The sequence below is a fragment of the Periplaneta americana genome, chromosome 17 (genome assembly GCF_040183065.1).
Source record: "Periplaneta americana isolate PAMFEO1 chromosome 17, P.americana_PAMFEO1_priV1, whole genome shotgun sequence".
NCBI lineage: Eukaryota > Metazoa > Arthropoda > Insecta > Blattodea > Blattidae > Periplaneta > Periplaneta americana.
Genome location: NC_091133.1, coordinates 17,520,580 through 17,537,794, shown reverse-complemented (window position 1 = coordinate 17,537,794; position 17,215 = coordinate 17,520,580). Strand labels below are relative to the sequence as shown.

The 17,215-nt window shown below is 34.9% G+C and overlaps 1 protein-coding gene across 1 annotated transcript in view; it reads right to left on the bottom strand.

Annotated features, from left to right (window-relative positions):
• The window catches only part of Sf3b2 (splicing factor 3b subunit 2), a 61,851-nt gene extending 48,259 nt beyond the window's left edge, over positions 1–13,592 (bottom strand). The window contains exons 1-3 of the mRNA XM_069816397.1: positions 13,350–13,592; positions 6,901–6,975; positions 1,539–1,670 (exon numbers count right to left, since the gene is read on the bottom strand). Coding sequence (XP_069672498.1) covers positions 1,539–1,670; positions 6,901–6,975; positions 13,350–13,376 — 234 coding nt within the window. The 5' untranslated portion in view covers positions 13,377–13,592. The remainder of the gene's footprint in view (positions 1–1,538; positions 1,671–6,900; positions 6,976–13,349) is intronic.
• Positions 13,593–17,215: the final 3,623 nt, after the last annotated feature.

The window sequence follows — 17,215 nt, the reverse complement described above, 5'->3', positions numbered from 1 at the left end:
TGAAAATAAAGCAATTTAGAGTTATCTGTTATTTTCCTTACAGGTAAGAATTCAGAAAACAGTTTACCTGGTAAATCTCATTCAAATTAGAACACTGCCTTACTCTTTCGCCTTTTTAACTTTGTCTGAATATTAATGATAACAGAACTAACACAGCTTGCGAGCAAACAACATTTTCATTCTCTCACTTAAAAGCAACTGCCGTCTGTGTATGATCACAATGCTGTGACGGGCTGTGGTTACAAAATCAAAGTGGCACTATGCGCTTGGGCAGGTGAGTCCATTCTATAATGCAGGAAGGATAGAGTGAAGAAGCTATGTGTCGAGTTAATTTTAATACAATATATAAGAGAGAAGGAGTGTGTCTCTCCTACTAATCAATTGTAGCAGAAGTTGTTAAGTTCCCCAAAATAATAATTTATTTCGAAGTTGAAAGAAAATGTAGTTATTTTTTTAAATCTATTATTTTATTTATAAACTTTTTGTCTTTCACCAGTGGGGCAGATAGAAGTACATTATGAGTCATAGGTTGCCGATTCCTGTATTAAATGATAATATATCACATCAAATTATCCAAAATATATTTCACTTATACAAAGAAACTTCAATTGCAGTAAAAACTGGAGATACTTTATCACCTTGGAGGGAAATAAATTCAGGTGTTAGACAAGGTTGTGGATTTCTCTACTTTTACTTAATAATGTATATGAAAGCTATCATCAAAGAATTTAAATTGCCATGGCATGGGTATGTAACTGTAAATAGATATCTACATTTAGATACATTAATCTTTGTAGATGACTTAGTGCTTTTAGCCTCTACAGAAGATGACTTACAACGATCTGTACATAATTTGAAATCAATAGAAGATAGGTATTCAATGGAAATTTCTACAGATAAGTCTAAAGTTATGGTTTTTTATGGAAAAGAAGCAATACCAAGCAAAATTTGTATCAATAATCAAATATTAGGAAGAGTAAATGAATTCAGTTACTTTGGTTATAAAATATAATTTATGACAGAATCAGATATACCAGACAAAATCCTTAAATTTAATAAATCTACGTATATCATCAACAGCATTATGAAATCTTCATTAGTCCAAAGACATACACGCCTCTGCTCCTATAAAACCTTGGCAAGACCTGTTCAATGTTATGGCAGTAAGGCTTGGACTCTTCGGAAACGTGATGAAAATCGCATTACCACCAGTGGAATGAAATTCATACACCATACAGCAGGTTATACGAAATGGGACAGGAAAAGAAATGAAGATGTCTTGAACAAGCTCCAAATGATACCTGTTCTGGTTCACATAGTACATCAATATCAAACCAATTGGCTCGAATATTAAACAACAGAATACCAAAGCAATCCTGAATTATAATCCAACAGGAAAAAGATCGTTGAGACATCATCAAAAACGATGGAAAGAAAACTTTGATAGACCATAACAGTTCTTCAAAGGACTACAACCTGTAAGGTTGATTATGATGGTGATGATGATTAAACAAAATAACAGGTTTTAAGATTCCTACTTGTCGCATCATATCCTCTTCTCTCTGCTTTTCCATCAAAGCTTCCTGTTGCAACCGAAACAGTTCTTCTTCCTGACGACGCTGTATCATTTGTCGCTCCTGTTCCTCACGTTGCTTCTCCACCAATGCTGTCTGAAAACAGTAAAATATAAAACTATAAGCAGAAAACCAAAATACATAACTACTGCTGCTGAAAGAAAGATAGAGCAAGTATTATAATACTGCAAAAAAAAAAAAAAAGTCTAATTACGCATAATTATTTAACTGAAACGTTTAATTCTGAATTATGAAAAAAAAAAAAAAAACTTCTTTCATCAAACATAAAGCATATCAAATTCTTGTTCAAAGTAGTCTTATAATTTGGAGCAGACAGCATAAATACACAAACACTCTACTAGCAGTTCAAATGGATTTTTGAAGATGGTCGGCCTAAAAATAAGAAAAGTTCAAGACCAAAATACCATCATAAAGGAAATTATTAATGTAATACTTCACTTTGGTGTAATAAAAAGAGAAAGCTGAAGTGATTCAGTCATCTGAAAATATGTCAGACCAGAGAATCCCAAAGAAAACTTTAGACAGGCAAGTAAAGTATTTAACTCTGCCAGGTTAAATAAATCATTATCATTATTATTATTATTATTATTATTATTATTATTATTATTATGAAAAGGAAAAAGAAGAAATGCAAGGCCCAAGAAAAATAGATGGCTGGAATGGAAGACTATGTGACTTTCTCTCGAGTGGACACACCTAAACATTTATATATTTAAGCAATAAAGAGGAAAACAAATAATTGTATGAATATCGAAAAGCAACTCAGTGGTACTTTTGTCATGTTGCTAATGTAGTATGCAAATGTATGTATCCCACTGAAAATAACACTGTATTAATTCTAAAATACATATCCCTTACATGTCCGAAAATGTATTACTGTGCAATTATATCTGTATAATCGTACTGCCAATGTAATATGTTAAGCCAACTGGAAAGAATAATCTCTTAATTTCTAAAATATATATCTCTCAAAATATTATTCTTTAGGTCACAAAATGACATTGCGAGGTTATACTGTATCTGTATTTTGTATACAAAGTAAAAACATAATACCAGTATAATTAATATGTTCTGAATTAGTGAGATGTCACTTTTCAAGTCATATTTAAAAAACCGTATGGTATAAGCTGATGTACAGTGGTCAAGGGATGAAAATCCCCTATAGGGAGCATGCATACACTTCGGGACAGAGTGCTCTGGCGAGATTTAGATGCAAAACTCTGGTGATGGTGCATATACTGTGTGCTAAGCTAGACAGGGCAGAGGAGTTTCTTTATTTCAAGTGTTGCATCATATTATGAACATTATTGTGTGTTTGTATAATGGAAGTTGCAATTAAATTTGGGTTTGAGTATACCGTATATATTAACTACACAAATAGTCATAGTCCATAGTGGAAAAAGAACTGATATTAATTGAGAGTGGCTCTGAAAAAGTATCCCTCATTAACTGGATTGGAATGTCTATCCTCAGGCATAATAATACATAAGATACCTCAGTAAGACATGGGGCAGTCCACAGTCCACTGCTGTGGAGTAACGGTCAGCACATCTAATCATGAAATTAGCAGGCACAGGTTCAAATCCTGGTCAGAACAAGTTACCTGCTTGGGGTTTTCTTCCAGGTTTTCCTCAACCAATTGAAGTAGAATTGATGGATAACTTGACGTTGGACCTCGAACTCATTTCACCATCATTAATTTACATATCATTATCCATAACATAGCCCAGGTTAAGTTCACTGTGCGGAATGCTGTACTTGTACAAGAGCGCAGCCATTTGGCTACTCAATCATTCACAGAATAGGAGTGGTAAGTACAATAAACCTCACATTGTAATGTAAGCCTTCAGGTCCCTCCTCTGTACAAGAGAAAAAATCGAGGTAACTGTGTGTTAATGCCTGGGAACCCTCTGTTCACTAGTATACCATATTCCTCAGTCTAAATATATTGGCACTAAAATTACAAGTAAATTGTACAAAGTTATTACTTCAACCTCACATGCTGCTTGCATCGACTTACCTTCTCTTCCACTATCATTTTGCACAACGCAATCATAAACATTGTCATTAGGAGACACTTCCTTATTTACTTACAAATGGTTTTAAGAGAACCCGGAGATTCATTGCCACCCTCATATTAGCTTGCCATTGGTCTCTATCCTGAGCAAGATTAATATAGTCTATACCATCATATCTCACCTTCCTCAAATCAATTTTAACATTATTCTTCCATCTAGGTCTCAGCCTTCCCAAAGGTCTTTTTCCCTATGGCTTCCCAACTAACACTCTGTATGCATTTCTGGATTCGCCCATACGTGCTACATGCCCTGCCCATCTCAAACGTCTGGATTTAATGTTCCTAATTATGTCAGGTGAAGGATACAATTCGTGCAGCTCTGCATTGTGTAACTTCCTCCATTCTCCTGTAACTTCATCCCTTTTAGCCCCAAATATTTTCCTAAGAACCTTATTCTCAAAAACCCTCAATCTCTGTTCCTCTTTCAAAGTGAGAGTCCAAGTTTCACAACCCCAAAGAACAATCGGTAATATAACTGTTTTATAAATTCTAACTTTCTGAATTTTGACAGCAGACAAGATGACAAAAGCTTCTCAACCAAATAATAACAGGCATTTCCCATATTTATCCTGCGTTTAATTTCTTCCAGAGTGTCATTTATATTTGTTACTGTTGCTCCAAGATACTTGAATTTTTCCACCTTTTCAAATGACAAATTTCCAATTTTTATATTTCCATTTCGTACTGTGTTCTGGTCATGAGACATAATCATACATTTTATCTTTTCGGAATTTACTTCCAAACCTATCTCTTTACTTGATTCAAGTAAAATTCCTGCATTTTCCCTAATAGTTTGCGGATTTTCTCCTAACATATTCACGTCATCCGCATAAACAAGCAACTGATGTAACCCTTTCATTTCCAAACCTTCTCTATTATTTTGCACTTTCCTAATGGCATATTCTAGAGCAAATTTAAAAAGTAAAGGTGATAGTGCATCTCCTTGCTTTAGTTCGCAGTGAATTGGAAAAGCATCAGACAAAAAATGGCCTATACATACTCTGCTGTACATTTCACTGAGACACATTTTAATTAATCGAACTAGTTTCTTGGGAATACCGAATTCAATAAGAATATTATATGAAACTTCTCTCTTAACAGAATCATATGCCATTTTGAAATATATGAATAACTGATGTACTGTGGTCCTTACCATATACTCCCATTTTTTGCCAATATCTGTTGAATACAAAAAATCTATCAATAGTTGATCTATTACGTCTAAAACCACATTGGTTATCCTCAATAATTTCATCTACATATGGAGTTAATCTTCTCAAAAGAATATTGGACAAAATTTTCTACAACGTCAACAAAAGTGATATTTCTCGAAAGTTACTAGTTAGTCTTTTACCCCTTCTTAAAAATATGTACAATTAGGCGCATCTTTACTTAAATGTTTAATTATTTTTTATCGATCTCATAACTCGAGAAATGTCAGGCTCTGTTTTTGGTTTTCTCTTATAGCTTTCTTGAAACAGAAAAGGCACATATGATGGATGATTTTCAATATTATTTGGCTTTCTCCCAACGAAATGTTCACTACAAACAAGAAATTATTATTATTATTATTATTATTATTATTATTATTATTATATCATCATCAGTAGCATCATCATCATCATCATAAACATTATTTTGGGAATGTTCTAGTGTAGCAGAGCCACATTTTACATGGAAAAAAGTGAACAATCTATATTCTAACATTATGTAATGCATGCTTAATTTGGGCCATAATTATTATTATTATATCATCATCAGTAGCAGCATCATCATCATCATAATCATTATTTTGGGAATGTTCTAGTGTAGCCAAACCACATTTTACATGGAAAAAAGTGAACAATCTCTATTCTAACATTATGTAATGCACGCTTAATTTGGGCCATAATTAATATTATATTATTATCATTTAATTATTAGTTATTCAATCACAAAGCACGTCACTATTTCAACATTCCCCCATAAAACACTGAAATAAATACTGCATAAAGAAAATACTTTTTTCATATTCTTCTTACTGCCAAAATCCATTTCCTCAATCTCTCTGTTTTCATGGACGATTAGAAAATGAATTGTATTTAAATCCCGTTCCTTCATCATTTTGTGCTGTATTGTGGCAATTCACTACGCAACAATTTTGCTGTGATTTAGACATTTTTACGTGTTATTAGTGCACATGCATACCGATGACTCTGCTGGATGGTATGATCATTCTCAGATGCAGCCACCAAAGTTCTGTCACTTTTTTTTTTGCTAGAGGCGCTGGCGGCAACCATGCATGTTCCCTATATAAATTAGATTCTATATACATTGATTTTACCTCTGACTAAGGTTCTGGCTGGTATGTACTATTACTGTATCAGGCAGTATACCTCACTTGACAGTATGTGTCAGAGGAAGAACAATTGTTTGTATAAATCTGAAGTCTGATTAGTCTAATATGTAGCTAGTCAGCAATGTAAGCAATTGAGAGGGAAAGAAAGTGGCGATCCTACCCCATTATCTCCTGGCTTAGTTGCCTCATGAGTGGTGCTTTGATGGTATCACTTGTGAGGTTCAGATCTGTCTTCGGACAGTTGACTAAACAACACTGATTTTTTGATACGATCAATAAAGAGGTACATTTTAGCTCACCGTGACACCCCAAGGGGTTCAGAATTCCCTATTTATCAAACTATCTTTAAACTTCAAGTGAAAACATGAACAGGAAATTACAGGAAACCTATGTTAGCACAGCTTCAGATCAATGTAGAACACTGAGTCAAGACTAAGCAGGCATATAGGGACTGAGGAGTGTTTTTTTTTTTTTTTTTTTTTTTTAGCTGAACTTCAAGACAATGCTAATTAAAAAAACAGTTGAATGTAAGACACATGATGAAGTTTTTTTCTTTTCGGTGCCTGATCTTCAGTTGTTTTAAATTGAGTTAACCCTACCAGGCATTTTGGCTAAGAAGTTCATTAATTCATGTTAAGTGACGCTATGTAAAGATTCACTTTTAGGGACCAGGAAAGCTTAGTAAAGAATTTGTTTTGGTTTTCTATCCTTGATTTGCTGAGATCTTCGAAAGTTTAGAAGGAAGAAGGAAAACCCGGGTAACGACGGATGCTTCAAGCTAATAGTAAATCAAATTAAGCATCCTATGAGGAAAAAAAAAAAAAGAAAAAAGGAGTATTATTTATAATCTGTATTTTGTGTATTGGTGTTAAAGCAATTTCTGTACAAACCTGCTGAAGACGTAACAGTTCTTCTTGTCTTTGCTGTTCTATCATTAGCTGCTGCTGATGGATCCTCTGCTGCATCTAAGGGAAAAAGCATACTGTAATATAAAAAGGCATAGAAAAGTATGAATTCGAACAAAAAATTAGCCTAGATGTATACAACTGTGGACATGCTATAGACCTAGTATATTAAGTTTACATTCACCTATGAGACCTTCCTGTGGTTCTGAACTAAAAACACACACCATCTATTTTTACACAATGAAACAAGAATGACAACATTCGTGAGTCATATAGTTATATTCGACACATAAACTGATGCAATTAAAATATGCTTGCTGTGAAAAGAACTAATTTTCCTACGTTAGGTTAAGTTAAATTATTATGAATAAGTAGTTTATGTGAAAGCTTCATTCTCAATTCAGTTTTAAAATGAAATCTTAACAAAACAAGGACATGATTGACTCCATCTTCTCTCTCCGATGGGCTAATTAATAATGTCTTGCTGAAGCACTGATTGTGTGAACATAAACTGAACCTGAAGTTTTCCATTACTGTTATTTCATGCAGTGGTGGTGCTACATAATGGCAAAACAGACTTCCACCTAGGGCCTCACCTGAAAGGGCCTCACTCCTAAAAGGGCCGCACAACTATGAGTATTTAAAATTTTATTTTTCATTCAGATGCCTATGTTTCCTTTTATTTACATGTTATTTCTTCTTCTATTTCTACATTCTTATTTATTTTCATCCTTAATGAAATATAATAACTGATACCAGAGTCTAGCTTTCAAAGTGCTGCCATTCCTTCCTTCTCACTTGATTAGCTTTCATGGAATTTGTATTTCTGTTCCTCCCGCTCCATGTGCATGTTTGATCAACAATGGGAGGCAACAGAGCAATTGAAGAAGCAGTTATGTGGTTCAATGCTAAAATATATATTAAGATCGATGAAACAGTGCACTTGCAAGAAGTGATGATTTGATCCTTCAAGAACTTTCCACTTCTACAAATAAATGTGAGTAGTATAAACAGTGACACTGGTGGTGAGTCTTCTAATAAAAACGCTAATGCAGCATGTTCAATTAGTGAAATAGGCACTTTTGATAGCACTGACCTCAGCAATTGGCCACATCCAATTCAATACAAGGAAAGGCTACAAACTGTCGAAAAAGTACCCGTTAGAAAAGAAAATGTTGTTTCCATTGGATGTCAATAAGAGACACTTTTCACCTAACCACTATTTCAGGATTTTAAGCAATGAAGAAAAACAGGACCTGCATTGGCTTGTATATTCTAAAAATTGAGGTAGAATATAATGTTTTGCTTGCCGACTTTTTTCAACCTCAATGACAGCATTATCTTCTCAGAGGTGTAACAACTGGAAAAATCTTAGTAGTCGTCTAAAATCCCATGAAAATAGTCCAAAACACATAAGTTGTACATTAAAACGGATGGAACTAGAAAGAAGATTAACGCAAGGGCAAGCAATCAATAGTGCTGTTGAACAACAAATATGACAAGAAAAAAAAAAGTGGACCAATATTTTAAAGAGAGTTATAGCAGTAATTTTATTTTTGGCTACCCATAACATGGCTCTAAGAAGTCGTAGAGATAATTTAAGTAGCAATTTTTAGACTTGATTAAGTTTACTGTCACATTTGATCCTTTACTACAACATCTACAACAGATTCGAGACTGTGATTTAAAAAACTATTACCAAGTACATAAGTAAAGACATTTATAATGAGCTGATACAATTAATGGCCAAGCATGTTAAGCAAAAAATTGTCCAGAAGATCTTAATATTATTCAATAATCCTTGGTGAACAACTGATGTGAGCCTCAAAGAACAAATGAATAGGTTATTTATGAAAGGGCCTAAGTCTTGAATACTAAATTGTTAGCAGTTTAAGAAAAACTACTTACTGGCCGAAATTTTGAAATTAAGGCTGAAATAAAAATTGTATCATAAATTCTACTAAGCATTATAGAGTGTGAAACTTAGTCCCCTTCATATCGAAATCGATGTATCTACACCCAAAGAGCAGTATTACATTACAGTGGGACCATCAGATCTGTGCCCCTGTAAGATATGCGAACTGAACCCTAATTCCTTTTCAGCTTCGGTAATTCATTTCCCTCCTTGCATTCCTATCTCTCTCCCTTTCTCTCCCCCACTACTCACAATTTTGAACCTTCTTCAGCTTATTTGCACTTGCAGTCCAGTGTTGTCAACTCAACATCTATACTGTAGCACGGAGTGGTGAAAAAAATATTATTAAGCAAGTAATAGCATTTTTCGATGAAGAGAAACAAACAGGCCAATATCTGTTTCCTCTAAATCAGGCAACGAAAAGAGCAGCTGCGATCACAGATGAGGCTTATTTTATTTCAATTGATTACATATTAAAATTACTTACTTAACTAATACTGATATAATACAACATTTTTATGTAATTTATATAGGCAGGTCAGAGCGCCTAATAAAGAAAATCAGGCGAGAGGGAGTCTGTGCAGGAGATGAAAAGCTAGAATCACCAGGGAGGAACAGACCAAGGGAATCTTTAATTCTTGTAGATGATATGGAGCGATGTATTTTAAGAAGAAAGATTCAAGAATTTTATACCATGCAGAAAGAAGTTCCGACTTTGAAGAAATTATTGAAGGTTGTGAGGAAAGCAATAAATTCCTAAGGTGGGAAAGAAACATTACGGATTAATAGAAAAGGAAGTAGCTAGATTTGTTATCAACTTGGGTGAAGACAGCAGCAGCAGCAGCAGATTCAGATATGTCCGGGATATACCCTCTGTAATTTCATGCATAATACAAGTCTTGGTCTTTTGTAAATATGTAAATTATTTTCATAAGAATAAATTAGAACTCCTGCACATTATCAGTATGTTATGTTTTATAGTATGTAAATAAGATCGTAGTATGTATTAACTTCGCCATAGCCAGTCCTTAGCCCGGATGAGAAAGAAAGAGGGTACATGACTATGTGTTCATTCATTCCTACAATTTTATAATTTTATTAGGCCTTCAAGATCACGTTCAAAACCTAACAAAATAAGATAATAAGGTGAAGAAAAAGTATTTATGACGAAAGCATTTTTTAGAAACGAAACAGATTCCCTTCACGTAAATTCCATTTAACCAACAAATACCGTTGTAATCACATAATTATCTCCAATTAATCGTAGAAGTCAATCAGCGTCAGTAGATCTACTTAAATTAAATTATGAATAAGTAATAATTAATCTCACATTATTAATAAGCAATATTCAAGAGACATAACACTGTTTGGCGGAAGTTTGGCAACACCCCTATTCAGCAAGGTTCGTGGCCTGCAGTTTGACGTGGTGGGAGAAAAGCTGGTGGAATGGAGTAAGTAGAGGCGTTAACTTTTTCAAGAACGACGACAGCGCTGAAGGGGCACAGATCCGATGGTCCAAAAATACAAACTTATATTCACAAAATTAGCGACTTAGGCCCTTTCATAAATAACCCATTCAAATGATAGTAATACTTCGTCATGTTGATGAAAAGTCAGGGTTAATTGCCATTGACAAAATTACTTGTGAAGCACTTACAAATGTAATTGTATCAGAACTGAACAATTTACGTCTCGATTTAAAAAACTGTCAGGGTCAAAGTTACAATGGAATAATTATGGTAGGAGAAAACAGTGATGTAAACACACGGATACTTTGGCTTAATGTGCTGGCATATTTTTCTCCTTTGTGGATGATACAGTTAGAATTTATTATTAAGTGATGCAGCAAATGCTTTATACATTATTCTCTGAATAATCCAACAGATGGAAAATAGGCCTACTACAAGATAATGTGAATATTACTGTAAAACTTCTTTCCGAAACCACATGGAAATGCAGGACAGAGAATGTTAAAGCAGTGCATTTCCAGTTGAAGGAGATTGCTTTTGTTAGCGAGTGCTTATTTATTCAGAAGGAAATATTGAGCTTCGAATTCTTAATGTCTTTGATAATTCGGTATGAAATCTTAAGAAAGGTAAATTTCATCAGTAAATTATAACAGATGACCAATATGCAGTTAGACGTGGCTGAAAAAAATATTGAAGAATTCTTAAAATGGTTATCCAAGTATAGAGAAAATGAATTTGAGATATTAACCACTGAGATTGCAACCCAACTGGACATCCCAAGAGAATTTAAACAAAGCAGATTACATTAGAAAAAATCTCAATTTGCCTATGAAGGTCAGGATGAAAAGTGTGCCGATCACAAACAAAATTTTTAAGGGGGAGTATTTTTACACGACCATTGATACAATTAGGGTAAGAGCTGAATCCAGATTTCAAGGTTTAAAGATATTTCACATCAACTTTGGCTTCCTATATAATATTTCATCATTGAAAGATTTGCCATATGATGAATTCTGCCATTATTGCAAGAATCTTCAAGAAGTACTCACATTTGACGATGAGTAATTTGATGTAGGCCCTAAGTGGGGAAGAGCTGTTTGAAGATCTGAGAATGTTTTCTAGGACTCTCTCTCCAAATGACGGAATGTTCAATTGTTTAAAGATTATTTTTGAAAAGAATTTGACTAAAGTGTATCCTATCAATAGTCTTGAGATGCACACTTTCATCTCAAACAGCAGAAATAACTACAATGCGCTCTCAATTAATATCACTCAATAAAAGAATTGTATTCCAATGAATACCATCCCATTATGGAATCCTGGGAAACGAGAATGCGGATGCTTTAGCAAACAAAGGCAGCAATGCTACTTACAGACCTGTTACTAAATCTATGTATTACTCTGTGAAAAGATTTATTAAATCTACATACATACTAGACTTCAACAAACAAAATTTGGTAACACAATCTCAAGGGAAGAAATGCAATTCTCTGCATCATAATCCACAGTTAATTCCCGATTTACCACGCAAATCGTCTGTAGCTGAATTTAGATTGGCAACAGGCAATGACTGTTTGTCCAAACACCTGCATAGAATTGGAATATATCAGTCCCCTAACTGCCCATTGTGCAACTCAAACCAAGAAATGGATTCGGAACACCTCAAAATCTGTGCTTCAGTGACTGACCATGACAATATCTTTGAAAAATATTGGAGTGCAAGAGGTCAAATGACTTTATTGTCAAATGCCTGGCATTAGAAAACAACAACATACCTATAGTCATTTGGCACAAAGAATTTCAGCAACAATTCATGTTCCTTTTCCAAGTGGAGAAAGGTCATTGTATAAATTAAAATTAATAAAAACATACTTAACATCAACAATGCAACAAGAAAAGATTGTCATCTTTGGCGATTCTCTCTATTGAGAATAACTTGGCTTCTAGTTTGGACTATTGAGATGTAATTCATGATTTCAGTTCAATGAAAAGTAGAAAAATGAAACGAGTTTTGATTTTGTGTACAAACATTTTGTGTCAGTGTGATTTTTTTTGACTAAAAATGAAGGCATGGTAAGAATTGAGCTTCATAATATGGTGAGTAGTTTAATACACTAATACTTCTGTTCTTGTTATTATATTGATGTGAGGCCTTGAATATAGGTTTGCCTAGCACTGCCACTAATTCCATGAAATGTTGCTCTGCAATATGGAACAGAATCTGTTGTATAAGCAAATACATCATATTGTATAAAAGAGGTCTCTCCAATTTGCATCAGTTGGTAGTTTTTGGTTTGATTTAGAGTTATGCATTACTCATTTAGGATTGTGTAAAACAGTCGAGATAACACACTGTCAGTTAAAGTAAATAAATAAAGTAAATAATTACTGGCAGCAGTATGAGCTGCCCCACCATTAATTTCCACACATCAACAAAACTTTTGCATCACCCAGATATTGTGTGTCAGTGTGTTGCTATTGTGACCGTTTCTGTGCACATAGGAAAGCCTTCCCGTAAGTTGTTTGTAAACATACCCACAACTGTATGTAGCCCTACATACGGGTAGAACGCCACACTCTAATGGGTTGAAGCATTTTAGTTGAATTTGGAGCTCGTGGGGGCTACAGGACATGTGTCCTATAAAATTGTTAGGAGAAGGTTGCATGATGCGGATTTGCGGGAAAATTTCAGTATACGGATTCCTATCTTAAAATAGTAAAACGAGCAGATTTGTCTGCGTTTGTCGAATGCGCATCATTATGCTTACGAAAAGGCATTTTTAAGTGCCAATAATTTATTTTGTGTGCACAAGGTTGGAATTTTGAAGTAAGAGAGAAAGGAAGGAATCCGTGTTCTGAAATTTATGTAGATAGGAACGGCCAAGGCGCGGAGGTATGAGACAAGGTTAGTGGGTTAGTTGAGGGGATATATAACTAGCCTACTAACCTTGTGACATACCTCGCCTCGTGTCACTTAACCATTTCCCCAACTCGCCCTTAAGTATGTTTGTAAAAAAAAACCGTGGGTGTATACTTATACAGAAACTTACTTCCTGATTATCCTGTCCTTCCTCCATAATTCTATTTTCAATCCTTTTTAGATGCTGTATTGCTACTTCTAACTTCGATTACTTAAATCCTTCCAACTATGTCCAACGGTTAATAACAATACTTTCGCAAGTTTTGTGCATGCGTTAGTAATTCAACACTTTCAAACTCGTACTACAAAATACTGAATACTACAACCCCAACCAAACATTATATACTGTATAGGACTACTAGCGTATTAGCTTCTCTTCTTTTTTTTTTTTTACAATGATACCAATTACACTAAACAGGTTAACCAACTTCGTAGTGTAGTCATAGAATGGCCAAGTTGTCCTCAACTCGTTGGTTGTCCTTACAGCGCTCTTTGCGGTGCCACTATATACTATACACTAGACTGTGATGCCACAGCGAAACACGGCAGATATGAACTACCTTTGTTCTGCTTACAAACACAGATATATATATATCCTCAATATGCTGCCTCTCCAGTTCAAAACCATGTACTTCTATTAGAAGAATGACTTAAAGAATGGCGTATTTCTTTAAATCCAGAAAAATGCTAGTCAATAACTTTTTTCAAGTGTTTAAAAAGACCTCGTGACAAAATAATAATTTGCAATCAAGAGATTCAAGACAGTGACCATGTAAAATATCTTGGCATTATTCTTGATAACAAATTGTTATGGCACAAGCACATAAAATCTGTAACAACTAAGAGCTTTCTTAGAATATCTCATCTTTACCCCCTAATCTCCTGTTCTCAGTCTAAGAAGAAAAGTTATGCTCTACAAAATGCTGATTTTACCGATCCTAACTTACGTTGCCCCAGCCTGGTGTTATATTCCAAAAACAGTCTTTCAACCTCTTCAAATTGTTCAAAATAAAGTGCTCCGAATAATACATAATTCAGACTGGTACACAACAAATGCACAAATACACTCTGATTTGAACATGACATTTCTGAAAGACTCATTACGTGAACAAGTTAAGAAGTTTTATAACAGTGCAAATTCAAGTGAAAACCCATTCATCAAGCGTCTTGGCCAATACAATGCAAATTTCTACAAGAAACACAGAAAACCAAAATCCCTTTTTAAGTGAATAAAATGCATTTTCGTACAACCTCTGACTTCCTAAAATCTACACTAATGTCTCTGTGCCCAATTGTTTTGACAGCTGGGCATGAACAATATTTGTGCATTATTATTTGAATTTACACTAAAATACGAAAAGGCAGAAAACATATTTGTTTTGGAACTTTATCACTAAATTGCTGAATATGACAAAAAAAATTACAATGTTGTGTATACGCAGGTAGAGCTATGAAAAGAAAAAAAAACAAACAAAGAACCGTGCTTGTTGTGTGTGCTGCATAATATAACTGCAATACCAAAAGGAAAAGACAACTGATACAGTATATCACATTTCAGGTAAATTTTATGAAGTTGAGTCCATAGTTTTGTTAATTAGCAGAATTTTTTTAATGCTTAAATGCGTAACAAAGCCCGGTATACATACCGTGCGTACTATAGTATTTTTCTTTTCTTGCAGTCTCTCTTAAAAAAAAAAAAGAGGAACTGGTGAAACAATGGGTAATAAATATGAAATGAGACAAATTGTCTCTCTCCGAGCATAGCTTTTTGTGTTCACGACACTTCTTGTGTCCTTTCTTACTGCTTATAGGAAGACGATGTCCTGTAGCTTATAACAAGTAGGCCTATTTCGAAGACAAACGATAAACCAAATAAGTGGTTCACTAGTAATGGACTTAAACTAAATGCAGATAAAACCAGGATGCTACAATTCAATTTCAAACCCAGTGAAAAACTAATAGCAATAAAATATTAAATTTGCATTTCGACACTCGCATCCAAAATTCCGCAGAACTCTCGGGTAGGCCGTATTGTTGTTAATATTTTGACTGGAAGGACATGAAAGAATATAATTGAGCACCTACGTGCAATAATGGGGTAAGTATGAATGTATTTCGTAACTACTTACCCCATTATTGCACGTGGGTGTTAAATGATACACTAATAATAATAATGATAATAATAATAATAATAATAATAATAATAATAATAATGTAAACTTTTATACAAAACAAGAATGTAGCTTTTATTTCAAAACAATAGTCACTTTATAATTTAGTTTAAATACTCCCGTCAACAATGGGATTTCCACTCCACACAGTAACACAGCATTCGTTATTGCACTCCACCAACGAAAATGCCAATTTACTTGGATTATTGAGAACAACAATGAACTGTTAATCTTAACTAATGTTCACAAAGCACTATTTACAAAGCAGAACTATCAGTTCTCAGTTCGTTTGCCTTGGCTAGTTCTTCTAGCTCCGTCACTCGAGTTCACAGTATCTCGAACCCCAGATCTTCAGAGACAGTCCACTGAACTTCGAACTCAGGTCCCCCAACTGCGGTCCACTGCACTCGAACTCAGGACTTCCGGCTCCCACAGTTACGGACACAACTCAAGTCGAACTCCGGTCTCGAAGCTGGCTTCACTGCTACACAAGACTAACTGGCTTGCTGTCCAAATCTGATCTCCTCTCGGAGGCTGGCTTCCTTTTATTTGCTACGCAACGCTTCCGGACGTTTCCGTTACTGGACAATTCGTTTTCGAGAATAATCTGTCACGCTGCTCCCCCTTCGCCTCGCGCCGCAGTTAGCTTTCTTCCACTCTCGGCATGCACCAGCGTGGCGCCCTTCCCCTTACGTTGCGCCCCTCTAGTTTGCGTGGCTGCAGCTTCCGTCGCCCGATCCTTCCACGCGCACCCTGCCCTCTGAGGGACGCGTGATCGAGTCTCGACGGGTTGTCACAATAATAATAATCTGGTGCCACAGCCCTTGAAGGGCCGACACTAGTGATGAGCAGATCACTGACCAGTGATTTTATCACGGTGATCGAAAAATCACGATCACACCTGTGATTAAACCTGTGATATATAACTATTACGTCTTTGGATTAAACCTTATAACGTCTTTGGATTAAACAGCTCTTCAAACAGTGATCACTGTTCGAGAGCTAAACCACAGTCTAATAGATACAGTCGCGCAACTTCAACACTTTTTTTGCCAACATTCGCGACACTAGCGCCCAAGCGGCAGGCAAGGCACTGGTCATAGGGTTGATACAGCCAGCACATGCTTTAAAGGGATGCAAGCTGTTATAATAACGTTTTAATCATGCGTCGGAATAAAGGCAATGTGTGCAATGACGAAAATTGCAGTAACAACAAGTTTAAATCTCCGAATTTGTCTTTTTTCAGATTCCCTAAAGACCAAGAGAAAACCATAACTCAGTCATAACCAATAATCCACGTTGTAGGTAGCCTACGTATTGTGTTCTATAAAACATTATTTTATTACTTATCAGTTACCTATTTGTACGTCAGGAAGGACAGTTTAAATAAAAACAAAGTAAATACCTGTTACAGTATATTATTTTTTTTGCAGAGATCATATGTGTAAATGTGTAACCATTCCGATTTTGGGTAATACATCTACAGTTTTTAATGCAAGTAATTCCATAATTTTTGTATTCGTGTTTTTTCTTTATATTTTCAAAAGTTGAATGTTATATAGCATTCAAGTAGGTATCATGGTGTTAATTTTGCAAGAATTCATGGAGTATAGTAATCCCTTTGCAAAATATTCACTCCTTGAATAAATCCAAACTGTGTCGATAAATTTCTGATGTGTTCGTGTAGATTCATGTGGCAGACGTATTAAGTTCTCAAGAAATAAAAGAGCCTCTTTAAATTTAATATAAAAAGCAATATTTTCTGTAATAATTTGCATGACTGTTATTGGTGTTGATTTTACATTCCCAGTGATTATTTGAGCCA